The sequence below is a fragment of the Eublepharis macularius genome, chromosome 1 (assembly GCF_028583425.1).
Source record: "Eublepharis macularius isolate TG4126 chromosome 1, MPM_Emac_v1.0, whole genome shotgun sequence".
Lineage (NCBI taxonomy): Eukaryota > Metazoa > Chordata > Lepidosauria > Squamata > Eublepharidae > Eublepharis > Eublepharis macularius.
In genome coordinates this window covers 193,255,991-193,271,886 of record NC_072790.1, presented here as the reverse complement: position 1 = coordinate 193,271,886, position 15,896 = coordinate 193,255,991, and the positions used below count along the sequence as shown (strand labels likewise).

General features: G+C 42.9%; 1 protein-coding gene across 1 annotated transcript in view; it reads left to right on the top strand.

The window, feature by feature from the left end:
• Positions 1 to 15,896, top strand: part of TRAF5 (TNF receptor associated factor 5) — a 50,859-nt gene that overhangs the window by 11,806 nt on the left and 23,157 nt on the right. The window contains exons 2-3 of the mRNA XM_054982079.1: positions 11,626 to 11,853; positions 13,550 to 13,607. Coding sequence (XP_054838054.1) covers positions 11,636 to 11,853; positions 13,550 to 13,607 — 276 coding nt within the window. The 5' untranslated portion in view covers positions 11,626 to 11,635. The remainder of the gene's footprint in view (positions 1 to 11,625; positions 11,854 to 13,549; positions 13,608 to 15,896) is intronic.

The window sequence follows — 15,896 nt, the reverse complement described above, 5'->3', positions numbered from 1 at the left end:
TATATGTGAAAGGGATCTTGGGGTAAGAGTGGACTGTAAACTGAATATGAGCAGTCAGTGTGATGCAGTGGCAAAAAAGGCTAATTCAGTCCTGGGTTGTATCAAAGGGGCCATAGCATCGAAATCGCAGGAGGTCATAGCCCCTCTCTATACTGCCTTGGTCAGGCCACACCTGGAGTATTGTGTGCAGTTCTGGAGGCCTCACTTCAAAAAGGATGTGGACAAAATCGAGAGGGTGCAGAGGAGAGCGACGAGGATGATCAGGTGTCTGGAGACTGAGCCCTACGAGGAAAGGCTGAGGGCCTTGGGAATGTTTAGTTTGGAGAAGAGGAGGTTGAGGGGGGACATGATTGCTCTCTTTAAATATTTGAAAGGCTGTCATTTGGAGGAGGGCAAAGAGCTGTTCCAGTTGGCAGCAGAGGGTAGGACGTGAAGCAATGGGCTAAAACTACATGCACAAAGGTACCGACTGGATATTAGGAAAAACTTTTTTACGGTCAGAGTAGTTCAAAAGTGGAATCAGCTGCCTAGGGAGGTGGTGAGCTCCCCCTCACTAGCAGTTTTCAAGAAGAGGCTGGATGAATACTTGTCAGAGATGCTTTAGGCTGATCCTGCACTGGGCAGGGGGTTGGATTAGATGGTCTGTATGGCCCCTTCCAACTCTATGATTCTATTCTATGATTCTATGAACGGGCTACTCATTAAATTTGCTGATGATACCAAATTGGGAGGAGTGGCAAACACCCAAGTAGATAAAATTAGTTAAAGTTGAAGTTAAAATTCAACAAGACCTGAATACTAGAGAAGTGGACGGCTGTGAAGAGGATGCAATTCAACGCAGATAAGTGCACAGTATTACATCTAGGTCACAAAAATGGGAAGCACAAATACAGGATAGGGGATACACTTCTGGGTAGCAGTGTATGCGAAAGAGATCTTGGAGTAAGAGTGGACTGTAAACTATATATGAGCAGTCAGTGTGGTGTGGTGGCAAAAAAGGCAAACTCGATCTTGGGTTGTATCAAAAGGGCCATTGAACTGAAATTGCAGGAGGTCATAGCCCCTCTCTATACTGCCTTGGTCAGGCTACACCTGGAGTACTGAGTACAGTTCTGAAGTCCTCACTTCAAAAAAGACGTGGACAAAATTGAGAGGGTGCAGAAGAGAGCGACGAGAATGATCAGGGGTCTGGAGACAGAGCCCTATGAGGAAAGGCTGAAGGCCTTGGGAATGTTTAGTTTGGAGAAGAGGAGATTGAAGGGGGACATGGTTGCTCTTTTTAAATATTTGAAAGGCTGTCATTTGGAGGAGGGCAAGGAGCTGTTCCAGTTGGCAACAGAGGATAGGACTCGAATCAACGGGCTTAAATTACACGCAGAAAGGTACTGGCTGGATCTTAGGAAAAACTTTTCCACAGTCAGAGTAGTTCAAAGGTAGAATCAGCGGCCTAGGGAGGTGGTGAGCTCCCCTTCACTGGCAGTTTTCAAGAAGAGGCTGAATATTTGTCAGGGATGCTTTAGGCTCATCCTGCATTGGACAGAGAGTTGGACTAGAAGGTCTGTATGGCCCCTTCCAACTCTGATTCTGTGAAAGTCCTGCGCCGGTGGTGGAGGGGGCTGGGAGGGGGCGAGCCTCAAGTTAGTTGGCTTCCAAAGCCTCTCCAGGCCCAGGAACGCCCCCTACAGCGGCGGAAAGTTACACCACAAAAAATGGAGGCGTAGCCCATAGACACTCATTGAACGGGAAAACTCGGGCCATCCTCCTGGCACCGAGCCCTGCCCACATGGCCCGAACAGGGCACAGGATGGCAACTACTATGAGGACCAATCAGTGTGTGCTTCTGGGGTGAGCAACTCCCCATTGGGATGTCTTTTCTCACATCCCCACAAATGTTTCCTGGCTCAGGGCTGGGATGGATGGGGTGGGCTCTGCTGCCAGAAGGAGCAGGTGTCAAGTGGTACCTTGGGGCCTCATCCAGCTTCCCTGCCCCCTCCCCCCCAATGTAATTTCAGGCAGTGGGGTGGGAATTGAAGTGTGGCCCATGAATGTCTGGCTGGGGGTGAGGCACCGCAGAGGACTTTCATTCTCTGACAGGCACAGCTGCTGGCATCTGGTAAGCCAGGCAGATGACCGCTGCATGTGGGGGAAGCGGAATGGTAGCTGCCGGGAGGTGGAGGATGTGGAGTAAAATCTTGGAATCTCCAGGACTCCTCTTCCGAGAGTATGAACCACGCTCCTTTTCACTGTTTGCAGAGGCAGGGATGGGCTTGGGAAATCTGGCACGGGGAGGGGGTGGACGATAGCCCACAGAGCAGTTTAGCCCACAAGCTGTCAGTCCACTCTGGGAGGCTGTCACCCCAGGACTGGAGAATGGCTCTCGTGGTCCAACTCGCGTTCTCGCATCTTGATGCGGTGATATGTTCAAGTGGCACTGCCACAAGTCTGTGGGCACTTTTCACTCCCATCACCTCCAATGGGCCTTCTGGCCTCTCGCATGGTTTCCAATAGTTATTCCTGCCACTCATTGAAGAGCACACACACACCCCCCCCCGCCTCTTCGGAACCTGGGGGCTGATCCCAAGTGCTGCAGGCTGCAAATGCGACCCTCGCCAGTTCCTGCCGCCTTTCTGGTCCCACTTTTCAGGGATCGGGAACCTGTTTCTCATGGTGGCAGCAGGGAGATTTGCATGTGCACAGAGTTGCAGCCACCGGCCTAGCCCTCATCGAAAATGGGGGTTGAACGGGTGAGAGGCTGGGTGCCCGATCTGCAACTTCAGTGTTACTTCTGCCTCCCCGCCCCTGCAAGGATGCCTGCTCCCTGATGGGAGGGTGTTGGTGGGCAGCAGGGATCATGGCCACCCCATTGGCTATGCCTCTTATCCGCCTGTCAGGGGAACAGTGCGGCCATTCACTGGTGTGGGCGGGGTTGTCAGGGGAACAGCGAGTGGGTGCTCTTGGCGGCAGCCGTGCCTCACCTTGCTCTCGTGCCTGAATGGTTCTCCTGCAAAAGTCCATAGGGAGCAGCACCACTTTTATATCAACATGCAGGCAGGGGCTCTGACTCAGGGCTTAGGATTGCGCTGCCCATCACTGATTCTTTCACTTGCTCTTCCTCTGGCTCAAATTTCAGCAAGTTTATACATTCAAGCAATAACATATTAATCATTTTTATATAGTTTTATCTCAAATTTTGATCTTTTCTTTCTTATCTTTTGATGCAATTCCAGGTGTTCCATAATTGGCTGTAATACAAATGTCAAATGTCCCAAGAAACTATTAATTATTTTTTTAAAAAAGTTTCATTCTGCAACAGGTTATTGCCGCTCAGTGATGAAGGTGCTGAAAAATGTTAGCTTCTTGCTCTACATGGAGAATCTGCAAAGGGGAGTCCCATCTCGCTCATCTTGGAGTTACTTAGAAGAAGTGTTAACAAACACATTGTTAAGGGAGAGACAGCAGACTTCTGAAGATACTTGACACAGTCATGGGATAAAATGACAGCTCCTCTCATGGGATAGTAACTGGTTAAATGACAGAAAGTAGAAGGCAGGAGTAAGTGGGCAGTTTTTATAGTGAAGAGAAGTAAGCAGTGGATTTTCTCATGGATCTGTGTTGGGATCAGTGCTTTTCAGTTAATTCATAAATAAACTGGAATTGCTGGTGAGCTATGAAGTGGCCACATTTGTGCATGACATCTAATTGTTCAGGGTGGTGAAAAATAAAATATATTGTGAAAACCTCAAGAGGATCTCTCCAAATTGGGTAGGTGGCAGTGACTGACCAAGAAAGTGATATTTAATTATTTACCTTTTTATAATCCTCCTTTCTCACTGAGACTCAAGATGGATTACATAGTGTGAGTCAATACGATCAATGGCTTGGACATTCGATAACTATGCGATAAGATACAGATTGCAGAAATTTGAATACCAATAGAAATCCTATACAGAGGTGAAACACTGATAAAACAAGACATAAGCAATTAGACAAGACTTATTAGATTATGCAGAAGCTACATAGTAGTATGTACATAGCCCCTGTCCCTTAAGCACAGTAGTATAGTACAGCCTCTGAACCATTTCCTTACAGTACAGCCTTCCTCTCTGTGTAAAAAAGCCCTTCTGAATAATTCAGTTTTGCACAGTTTGCAGAAAACCAGGCAAGTGGGAGCCCACCTAACCTAATGGGGCAGTCCATTTCACAAGGGGGGTTCCAGAATGCAAATAATCCGGCAGTTGTTGATTTTGCCCATTTGCAGGGTGACACCTGCAGGTGGTCCTGCTCAGATGAGTAAAGCTGCTGTGGTGGAGTATAGGGAGAGAGGTGCTCCTGTAGATATGAGGGACCACGACCATGAAGGGCTTTGTATGTGAGTTAATTGAGTGCGATTACTGATAGGTAGCCAATGGAGTGACTGAAAAAAGGGAGTAATATGCATGCTCCACCTGTGTGACTCTGTGCGGTCAAATAGCCACTGATTTATGGTGGTGTTTCCGAAGCAAGTGATGTTCAGAGGTTTTTATATTTTTAATTTGTTTTTATTATCTTGTTTTTTATTTTGTTTATTTTTTTACTTAAGTAATTTATAGTCCCTCTTTCTCACTGAAATTCAAAGTAGATTACACAGTATTGGCCAATATGGTCAACATCTTGGACATTCCATAAACGATACAATAAGGTATGGTTTACAGCAATTTAAAAGCAGGCATACATCCAAAAACAGAGATTAAACAATTCCCGAAACAAAACACAATAATTTGTTATGACACATTAAACATTGCAGAAACTCCTAGTGGGAGAATATCTACCACAATAGACAGTACCTAATAGTATAGTCTACAGTCCCTATCCATTTACCAGTGCATTTCTTGGAGCCATTTCTTCATACAGCACAGCCTTATTACCTGAGTAAAAAAAACCCAAACAACCCTGAATAATTCTGTTTTGCATAATCTGTGGAAAGCCAAGAGAGTGCGGGCTTTCCTGACCTCTTCAGGCAGGCCATGCCATAATGTGGGGGCCACCACAGAGAATGTGCATGTATAGCAAGCTTTATCTTCAGATAAGCAAAGCAGCTGTGGTGAAACAGAGAGAGAGAGAAGTGGCCCTGCAGATATAAGTGGCCAAGACCATGAAGGGCTTTGTATGGAAAAGATAAAATGTTGAATTGAGCCCAATAACTGATGGGCAACTAATGGAGTGATTGCAGAATGGGAGTAATATGAATGCTTTGCCTCGCTCCTGATAATAATCAAGTTTGAGCGTTCTGCGCCAACTGGAATCTCCGAGTTTGTGGTGGATAAGTCAAAGAGAATGTTGACTCATGGTGCAGTGGTGGTAAAAAGGCTTTTCTATGCTAGGGGAAGGGACTGAAAATAAAACCACCAGTAATGTAATAGATCTAGTGTGGCCATATTTGGAATACTGTATCCCCTTCTGGATGTTCTGCCTCAAAAAGACTATAGCACTGGAAAATATGTGGCAGAGAACAACTAAAATAATCAAGGGATTGGTGCACCTTCACTACAGGGAAAGTCTATGGCATTTGGAGCTTTTTTAGTTTATAGAAAAGCTTATGAAGGAGGAAAACAATAGAGATTTATTAAAGTATGTATGGTCTGGAGACAATGGACAGAGAGAACTCCAAGACAGTATGTAGGCACCACAAACATTAATTTTTTATGACACTTGTGGACTATTGTCATTTTCATGTGTTCCCTTCTCTGTTGCATGTGGAGTGCAACTGAAGACTTCCTCATTTCAGAAATTTTCAGTCAAACATTATTACAGTTTGTTTAATCCTGGTTTAGAATCCTGGCTTGTAGGGAAGAAATAAACTACATTTGTTCATGCTAAGTGGACATCACAGCAAAATAGTATTCAAAGAGTAATCAGGAAATCTTCCATCAAACCGTTTGTGCAAGAAGGAGCAAGCAAGACTACAAACTAGATTTGTGCCCTTTAGAACAAACTTTGACATCTGAATAGCACCTTGATAGTCAGGAAGGATATCTTGTCCTTTAATAAAAGTATTGCAACATTTTCAATACTCTTAAAAGTGCATTATTCCTAAGTGTCTTTATATTGTAAGTGTGTTCATCTGCTAATGTAAGCTTTGGAGTTTTAATGCTACATGTTTTCATTCCCCAGAAAACAAGTATAAGCAATAGATGATCTTTAAATTTCTTTAAAAGGTTTTATATTAAATTATGTTTAACAAAAAAGAAACAAATTTCCATATACAGCTTCAGTAATTGAAAAGTCTGCATAAAAGCAATGATTACTAATAACTTGAGGAAGAAAATGTTTTTACATTAGTGTGTTCTTTGAATTTAAATAAATGCTGAACACAGCACAAACTACCGTGGGAAAGCTTTAATGAGGAGCTGTTATTAAATTTAAAAATGTAGTTCCAGCATTAAGTGTTTCATTGGGAGCTGTGGCAGCTTCATTGCTATGTCTGTAAATACACATAAGTCAGTGTGTTAGAATTTTATCTTTGGCGGACTTTCAAGTAATATGAGTCTTATTTTCTAATGATGCAGAAATGATCACAGGTGTAAACATGAAATGTAATAGGGAAAATGCACTAATTAGTATTAATAATTCAGAAAGCAGTGCAAATGAATAAGTATATTAAGCAGGAAAAGGTCACAAGAGTGCAGCTCAAAACATACTTTGTTCCTTTTTAATATGTTTAAATGGTATTTTAAATCAAGCTATTATATTAAAACAGATTATACTGTGAAGAAAGTCTGAAGCATTAGTTATTGTGCATCTTCACTGTAGTACATGATTTTAATTTATGTTGGGAAATACAATTAGTCTGAAGTTTTAATGAGATCTAGCTTTCAAAGTGATGATTATCAATACTATTTTTTCCTGTAAAATAGTAAAAACATTTGAATTCACCCTAGGAAATTCACTAATTGTACTCTTAAATTTTTATGACTTCTTATTACTGCTCATCTGGATCCCTAGGTAGATTGCTGATCAAAACCAACTGTGTATTGTCGAAGGCTTTCACGGCCGGAGAACGATGGTTGTTGTGGGTTTTCCGGGCTGTATTGCCGTGGTCTTGGCATTGTAGTTCCTGACGTTTCGCCAGCAGCTGTGGCTGGCATCTTCAGAGGTGTAGCACCAAAAGACAGAGATCTCTCAGTGTCACAGTGTGGAAAAGATGTTGGCAGATCATTTGTATCTACTCAGGAGGGGTAGGGTTGAGCTGAGTCATCCTGTAAGAGTTTCCCAGGGTGTGGAATGCTAATGGCGGGAGGCTTCACTGTATCCTGAGGAGGTTCTTTTGCATATGGATTGGTGCTTGATGTGCTAATCTTCTCTGCAGGGCTATTGTCGAGTATAGAGTGTTTTGTTAGCCTGGTGTTTTTCAGAACTGGAAACCATGCTCTGTTCATTCTTAAGGTTTCTTCTTTCCTGTTGAAGTTTTGCTTATGCTTGTGAATTTCAATGGCTTCCCTGTGCAGTCTGACAAAGTAGTTGGAAGTGTTGTCCAGTATTTTGGTGTCCTGGAATAAGATACTGTGCCCTGTTTGAGTTAGGCTATGTTCAGCCACTGCTGATTTTTCAGGTTGTCCAAGTCTGCAGTGTCTTTCATGTTCTTTTATTCTTGTCTGGATGCTACGCTTTGTGGTCCCGATGTAAACTTGTCCACAGCTGCAGGGTATACAGTATACTCCTACAGAGGTGAGGGGGTCTCTACTGTCTTTTGCTGATCGTAGCATCTGTTGTATTTTTCGGGTGGGTCTGAATACTGCTTGAAGGTTATGCTTTTTCATAAGCTTTCCCATCTGATCAGTAATTCCTTTGATATATGGCAAAAACACTTTTCCTGTGGGAGACTGTTTTTCCTTGGTTGTTTTGATTCATCCTGGGTTTGATTGCTCTTCGGATTTCATTCCTGTGGAATCGTTTCCTGTGGGTACAATCTTTTCAAAAGCAGGTTTGATATAATCTTTTTGGAAAGATTTCACTCAAAATGCCTTTGAGCATTATATGAAGAAGAAAGTCCCTCCCATATGGTGCCATGTTCCTTACCCTAAAAAAGTCACCCAAACTTTCTTCACAAGACAGAAGTTTGCAGAGGAAAGGCTCACTTTCTCAGATAAGCCACAGCATTTTTAGAACCAAGGAGGAATATTCTTTGAATAAGCTTGATGGGCTACTGGAAAGGTTACTGACAGCTAGTATAGATGTTAACTTTTCTGTGCTCCAGGTCCTTCTTTGTAACAAGATACCATCTCTTTGACATTATGTCTACAAATAGGCACCATGTGACATGACATGGTATGACACCCCCCCCCCGTTTTGACTGAAAAAAATTAAATTGGCACTAGAAGCATTTTAAGATCTTTTTAAAAAACCCAAAATATTTTATTTAACATAGATGGTGAATTCAGGGGTTGAAAATTTTTGAGGTTTTTTCCAATCACTCTAGTACACTTTCTTTGAATATTCTTTTACACTTTTGGTTTTAAGAAGGTTGATACCCTTTTTCCAATACCCAAACCCCTTCTCTTGGAACACCAGTACTTGTCTTCAGTTTTTAACTGACTTTTAAGGTCTCCAAAGGCAGTTTCTAATCACACCACACCAGGGATCTCCTCACGCCTCAGAACTAACTCCCTGTTTGACTGGGTAGGGAAATTCTTCTCTTACTAGAAGATCTATTCTCTTTCTTTGGCCGAAATGGGAGTCTGAGCCTACTTCCCAAACTTCCTTGCCAGCTTTCCCCCAGTTCTCCAGTTTGTGTTAAAGTGCTCTCTGAGCTAAGCTACAAGTCATGCCAGATATGTGTTTTGTAACATGTCAGAGACTTTAGTTGAAAACAGCGGGGAGGCAGGGGAGGGGAAGAGCATTTCAAAGATAGCCGCGCAAACTGCCAGCAACAAACTGCCTCACTGAGAGCTGAGTGACTTGAACTTGCTCAGCCCCGCTTCTTGCCTCTGTAACTGAAAGGCAGTGAGGAAAAAATTATGCCAAAGGATATTGACAAGAGAAGACAAATGCTCTACCAAGGAAGCTAAGTGATTGGCAGCACATTTATGTTTGTTTATGTTTATATTTATACCCTGCTTTTCTCCCCAAAGAGGATCCGAAGTGTCTTACTACATTTTCCTATTCTCTATTTTCTCCATGTTTTCTCCTTTTGATGTTGAAGCCCTTGCTCCACACATGCGTCCCTCACTTATCATAGTGAGGGATAGTAAAAAGTCTGCTAAGGTTAAGGAAACTATATCAGAGGTGTAGATGTGTTCGTCTGTCACAGCAAAATAAAACATGTCAAATGGTACCTTAAAGACTAACAAAGCTTGTTCAAGCATAAGCTTTTATGAATTAGACCTCTCTTCATCAGATTCCTTTATTAGACTTTGTCTATCCCACTCTGTCCCTCTTCTTTCTTTCTGTATCTGTACCCCATGAAAGGCTGGATCCTCTCACCAATCATCATCATCATCATCATCATCATCATCATCATTTATATTTGTAAGACTGCTCACCACGCAAGCAGGCTCAGAGTCCTGTCTCTTACACAGGGACCAACACCTGATTTCTAATCTCAGTCACAGGTCTCTTTCTGCCCCAGCTCCCCCACCACTTCTGTGATAAATTTTACAGACATTATAAATGTCTGTAAAATTATTTTTTCACTCCATATGCATCTAATGTAGTAAGGCCTAATTCATGACAGCTTATGCAGGAATAAAACTGATATTTAATGTGCTGCTTGTCTGCTGTTACTGTTTTGCGAAGGAAGCAGTAACAGTCATCCAGGAATAAAATCATCTTTTTTGGTCTGAGGTGTGCCATCCCTGCCCAACTAAATAGTGTCTGAGTTCTCAATGTCAACCTTGACATTTTACCAAGACAGTGAAAAGTACTGTAAAAAAGGTGCATTGTTACTGTACAAAAGTAAATGTCACATGGTATGGCTTGGGTTTGAAGCAGGAAACATAGTGGTACAAAAGAACAGTGTGCACTTCCTGTGTCATGTATTTCAACTCTACGTCCTTCAAATGATAACCAAAGGAAATTAACAAGGAAATATGTATTAATTTTAAGATATATGCAGCTGTAGCAGTTAACAAGGCAATTTGTTGCTCATAACTAATATTTGATTGATACACTTATATAGTTACATTGTACCTGTACTTATTTTGGAAAGTTTTAGGGCAATATAGTAATTTAACTAAATTCAGTGAGCTAGTGTCCTACAAGAACTGTTTTCCAAAGGAAGAATTTTCAGCTTGTTAGAATACAGAGGGCTTGATATGAAATGCTGAATAATTATTGTGTGGGAAAGAAATACTTGGAACTTGGGTCACCGAGTCATGGCTGTTTGAGAAACGTGGTCACCCTGAACTATACCAAGATACTTAGGATTAGTGGAAATGGGTGTATAGCAGAAATTTTGGTCTAGGAACCCAGCTCCCTACTGGACCAATACAAACTAAAGGGAGTGAGTTGAAAGAGAAGTAACGGGAAGGTGGTGCAAAGGACAGGGCTGTTTTCAGCTCAGCCTCTCCTGAGGAACAGCCAATGAGAGTTGGCAGAATGGTGGGGGTAGGGACAGTTGGAATCCATTAAGGCAGTTAGTGAGGGGGAGAAAAGGTTTTGGGGCTGCTGAGGAGTAGCAGAGATAATAGCTAGTTGTTGACACACCAGTGGCAGCCAGAGAAAGCTAAGTGGACTATTCTCCAGCCCTCAGTCTTAGGGAGGTGGCAGAACGTGCGCAGAGTTCATCTCAGCCTCAACACACATGCCTCTAAATGCACTCCATGTTCTGCAAGGAGGGAATGCGCTGCCACTGGCCAGAGAGAGCAGTGCACGGCAGCCAGAGGGTGCTGAGCAGACTATGCTTCAGCCCTTAGTCCTAGGGAGGCAGCAGAGCACGCGCAGCATTCACTTGGTCCCTGAGCAGGATCTGGTGGCAGGGGCTGCTGCAAGCACTCCTGGCTGGGAGGGGGAAGGAGGGAGTGCTGGGCACCACCGCTGCATGGCAAAGCAGGCATGTGGAGGGCTGGCTGTTGGCTTCCTGGGCTGCCCTCCTCAATATAGTCCTTGACTTCAATAGCACCAGCAAAGCAGTGGGAGGGATTCTCTCTCTCTTCTCCCTTGTGGAGAATCGCATTGAGTGGCTATTCTTTCTGACTACACTCCCCATGGAAACTTGTGGGAAATTGACACATGAAGAACACGTGTTGGGCATCTTGTGTAGTTTCTCCTGAGGTAAAAGTTTAAGGTAATGTAGAGGAGCTAAATTAAACATCCAAGACAGGTTTAAAAAACATAGACACATTACAGTATTGAAGGATATTGCTTTAGAAACTACGATGAATTCTTTCTACTGGGGAAATTGTCTTTTATTATAGAATCAGCAGAGCTGAAAGTGTGTTTTTAAGTGTTCTGCTAATTAAACATTCATCATAGTCCCTTGATGATAACTTTGCTGTTCTTCAATCACTGAAACTGTATTTGCATAAGAAATCTGTGCTGAAGCTTTCGGTGAAAAAATTCAAATGTATCTCAGCATTTTAAATTATACTGAATATGGTACTTGGATGCATTTGTACCCAATGAGTATCTCCCTGTGCTTTTATTTTATAGCTGAGTGTCCATGGCCTCTGAAGACCTTGCTGGCCACTTACTGAACCAATACACCCGCCAGAATTCTTACAGTGCTATTTCTCTGGACTTTGAGCCTGATGTAGACTATCAGTTCGTAGAAAACCTAGAGGAAAGATATAAATGTGGCCACTGCCATCTAGTCCTTCATAATCCTCACCAGACAGGATGTGGGCACAGATTTTGCCAGCACTGCATTATCTCTTTGAAGTAAGAATTCTTTTTCTAAACTTACATTTGTTCATCTCTATTCTTTCTTTATGCGCCCCCCCCCCCCGAGGTGTGGCATTGATTTGTGAAGGGGCATTAAGGTAAACGTAGCACTGGTTCCATTCAGCTTTGTATTCTCCAGAGGCTATTGCATAGTACTAAAGTCCTGGGGACACCTTTACAAGTAATGGGAAGAACACACTTCTGTGGGTTGAGTCCTCCTAGCTTTTCCTCTTGATTTCACCTGATTCCCTTCCTCACTACAGTCCTGATATCACAGGGCTTTTGTTCATGCAATCTCCACATTCCCAAGCATAGCCTTTTTTATGCTTGCTAGGGAGCCTGTCCTCTCTTTCCCCAGCATAAAATAACAACAACAATAATAACTGAGCTTCTATACTACTCTTCTAGACAGATAAGTACCCCACTAGAGTGGAGAACAAAGTCAGTGTTGTTATTATCCCCACAATACAGCTGGGGCTGAGAGGAGTGGCTTAGCCAAGGTCAACTAATGGGCTCATGGCAGTAGTGGAACCAGCAGAATGCTGATTTGCAGTCCAACCAGTTAACCACTATGCTACAGCAGCTGGTGGGACCCATTCCTACATTCCTAATTTGGATTTCTTTTAATCCTCCATTTAAATAAATGGGAGTTGGATATGTTTAACTGTAACAGGATTGTGTTCATTTTTTGAGGTTATTTTGCCTGCTAATGTGAACATATTGCAAGTAGTTCTTTTACATTAACAGTTGCAAGTAGTTCTTTTGCTGGAGAGAAATGTAGATCAGTAGTGCAATCTTAAACAGAGTTACTCTATTCTAAGCCTATTGATTTCAATGGGCTTAGACTGAAGTAACTGCTTAGGATTTCACTGTTAGGGTATGATTGCTTGAAATGACAGTGGTGAGATTTTGAGGATTAAAAAAATAATTGAATGTGCATAATTGTGACTTCATTGTACATATAAAAATGAAACTCGGTTCTCTCCTGAAAGCACCCTATGACTTATGACTCATGTGAGTTTCATGTAGATTTGATTAGATGCATCTTTGTTTCCTTCCTAAAATGCCAGTTGAGGGAGTTTCACTTGAGTCTCCAGAATGAACCTGACATGTAGGTGCCCTTCCAAAGTGACATTAAGTTGATTTTACTATTCATATTGATTAGAAAGGAACATAAGAAGCAGCCGTGGATTAATTACTTTACTTGCCTCCTTTATTTTATTCTGTGATTAGCATGATTTAGAAGTAATATTTCACACGATTTCAGGTTTGGCTTTTCCCCCTGATGCCACTGTTCATAGTGTTTGTAGTTGGCCTTCTAAATGGTGAAAGTTAATACTTAAAAACAATTAAACTGCTTGCTAGGTTGTTAGCCTTTTCTCTGAGTTTTACTAATTTTATTCCCTTTGACAGTTTCCCTTTAGCTACCTCTGTTGGTTTGGCAACATGACAGCTGAGTTCCTATTTAAAGAGATGCTGCAAGTATAAATAGCAGTATCTGGAGATTGTACTTGATTCTAAAGTTTAATAGTCATGGATATCCTTAAAAATGCTTCTCCATAAATAAATTTGGGAGTTAAAAGAATATTACATTGGTCTAAATCAGCAAATAATTTCAACTTTTCCCTGTAGGAATTATGACATTTTACCAAATATAATGTGAAATAACCTTTGTGCCTGTATATCTCTTTAGAGAATTGAACACAGTACCCACTTGTCCTGTAGATAAAGAAATAATAAAGCTTGAGGAGGTAAGAAAAAATTTCAGTTTATATGATGACTTGCTGGGTTGTAGAGCAAGGTAAAGAATCTATGAAAGTGTGATGCCATCTGGGCACTTCTGCTGTGGTTCTATCTCTCTGGAATGGCCTCCAGGAAGAGGCGAGGCAAGTGTTGTGAGACAATTTTCAAAAGGCACCATGAGACAATTTTGTTCTAGAGAATGTTTTTGTTGATTGTAGTGGGCATTCATTGTAGAAGATTTGGGGATTATGCAATTGTAAATATATTTATATTTATATATAACTTTAAATTTTTTAAAAAATATATTCATACTAGTTGTAAGCAGGGAGGAAAGGCGAGTTATATTTATTTAAATTAAGAATCAAATTATCCATCATAGAACCGTGTTCACTATACATGTACAGTTTTCTGGTTATTTGCTCCTCCTAGTCTGTGCACAGCATACCAGGAGCGTGTAGAAGAATGACCAGTTAGATAACAAAAAGCCTTTTATCAGGTATGGCTGATTGCTAGCTACAGCTGTTCCTCAAAAGCATGATCTGGAAAAAATGTATATGATCTGAAGAAAAACCAGAGTATCTGAAGAAAAAACAGATCTGGGATATGAATTTTATTATCAGATCTGGAAGTATGTTTTTATGGGTCATGTTTCAAGTTATGTCTTGCTTTCAGAAAGAACTTGGCCATATGATACATCAGCTTTACATTACTCCAAAAATCACTGCAAAAATTTCTAAATCTTGTTCAAGTACCTGTTTGTTTGGTGACACATTAGAGGCGAACTTCATTCATACATGTTGGCGGTATATGTCAAAAAACTGGCCTTTGTTAGTCCATTTCTTAGCTTTTTAAAACTTTGGTTAAGGCTTTTGGGCCTAGTCAGGCCACAGAAGAGAAACCTTTGGAAACTTACTAAAGCTTTAAGTTAACATTTCCCAGAAAAATAAGGAGATGAAACTGAGGCACACAGGTGCAGATGAGATCATGAGAGATCAGAAGAGTCAAGAAGAGGGGCTCTCCATTTGTATTCCATCTCACTAGTGCAAGGAACCCTGGTAAGGACAAGTTGTTCTGATTGCAAACACTTTTCACCTGCAGAAAAAAGTGGGCACAGGTCTTAGTAACACCACTGATTGGCCAGGCAGGATCAGGCCATGCTGTGGGCAGCCTGGCAACAAGCAAAGAACTTCACTTTGTTCAGTACTGCTTACAAGCCATCTTGAGCTTTGGAGCTGGCCACCGGTTTAGGTGTCAGCTCTAAGCCCTTTTGTACCTTGACTTTGGAGTTCTGTTGGACATTTGTGGCTTGACCTGACAAGATAATATTGTAAGGATCAGGTCTTGTACTACGTAATACAGAATGCTAAGTTTGAAACTTTGGATCGTCGTCGTCCTTCTGTGCAGCCCCACATTGGGACTGCGCAGGCGCAGGCCAGCCGCGGAGAAGATTCTTTTAGCTTCTAGAAATGTGACGGGGACGTTCGGGCCCACCGCGCATGCGCGCCGGTGTTCCCGCCAATTTTGAAGTACAAGTACCCGAACGTCCCCGGCATTCCCTCAGTTCCTTTTTCGCCGCCGTTCGAAAAGGTTCTTCAGCTGTCGCTTGTGTCTTCCGACTTTCTTCTAGCTGTGAGTTGCCGTTTCCTTCTGACTGGGAAACGCCTCCACTATGTCCCATTCCGCTTTATTTAAAAAATGCCAACAGTGTGGCACTAAAATGACCCACTCTGATGGTCATGACCTCTGCCTCATCTGTTTGGGCGAGGGGCACGTCGTGGAGCGCTGTAAGTTTTGCATGGCCTTCACTCCGAAAGCGCGGAACGACCGCAAGGCCAGGCTCCGGGCCTTTCTTTGGGACGCCAACCTTCTACCGCCCAAAGCCTCTGGGTCGTCCGGGAGCAAGCCCAGCTCTGTCGCCCCCTCGCCGGCTCCTCATCACTCGTCGGAACCGCTCGTCTCGGCTCCGACGGAGGCGTCCGCTCCGGACGGTTCGATCGCCTCCGGTTCCGTGAGTGCTCCGTCCAGTCGAAAGGCGAAGAAACGTGCTTCTTCGAAGCCTTCTTCGAAACCTGTGGCCACCGAGGCTTCTTCGGAGCCCCCGCCGAAGAAGGCAAAGGCCAAGTCAAAGGCCAAGCGCCGTGCTCTGTCGCCGGCCCCGGCCTCGTTGGCTGGTTCCTCTCCTGGACCGGCCCCTCCTCCTGAGGACGTCCGGAGTCTCCTCCATACCCCGTCGCCTCCTCACACACCTCCTCCGGTGATTCCCGACGACTGTGAGTCGATCCGTGGATTTTCGGACG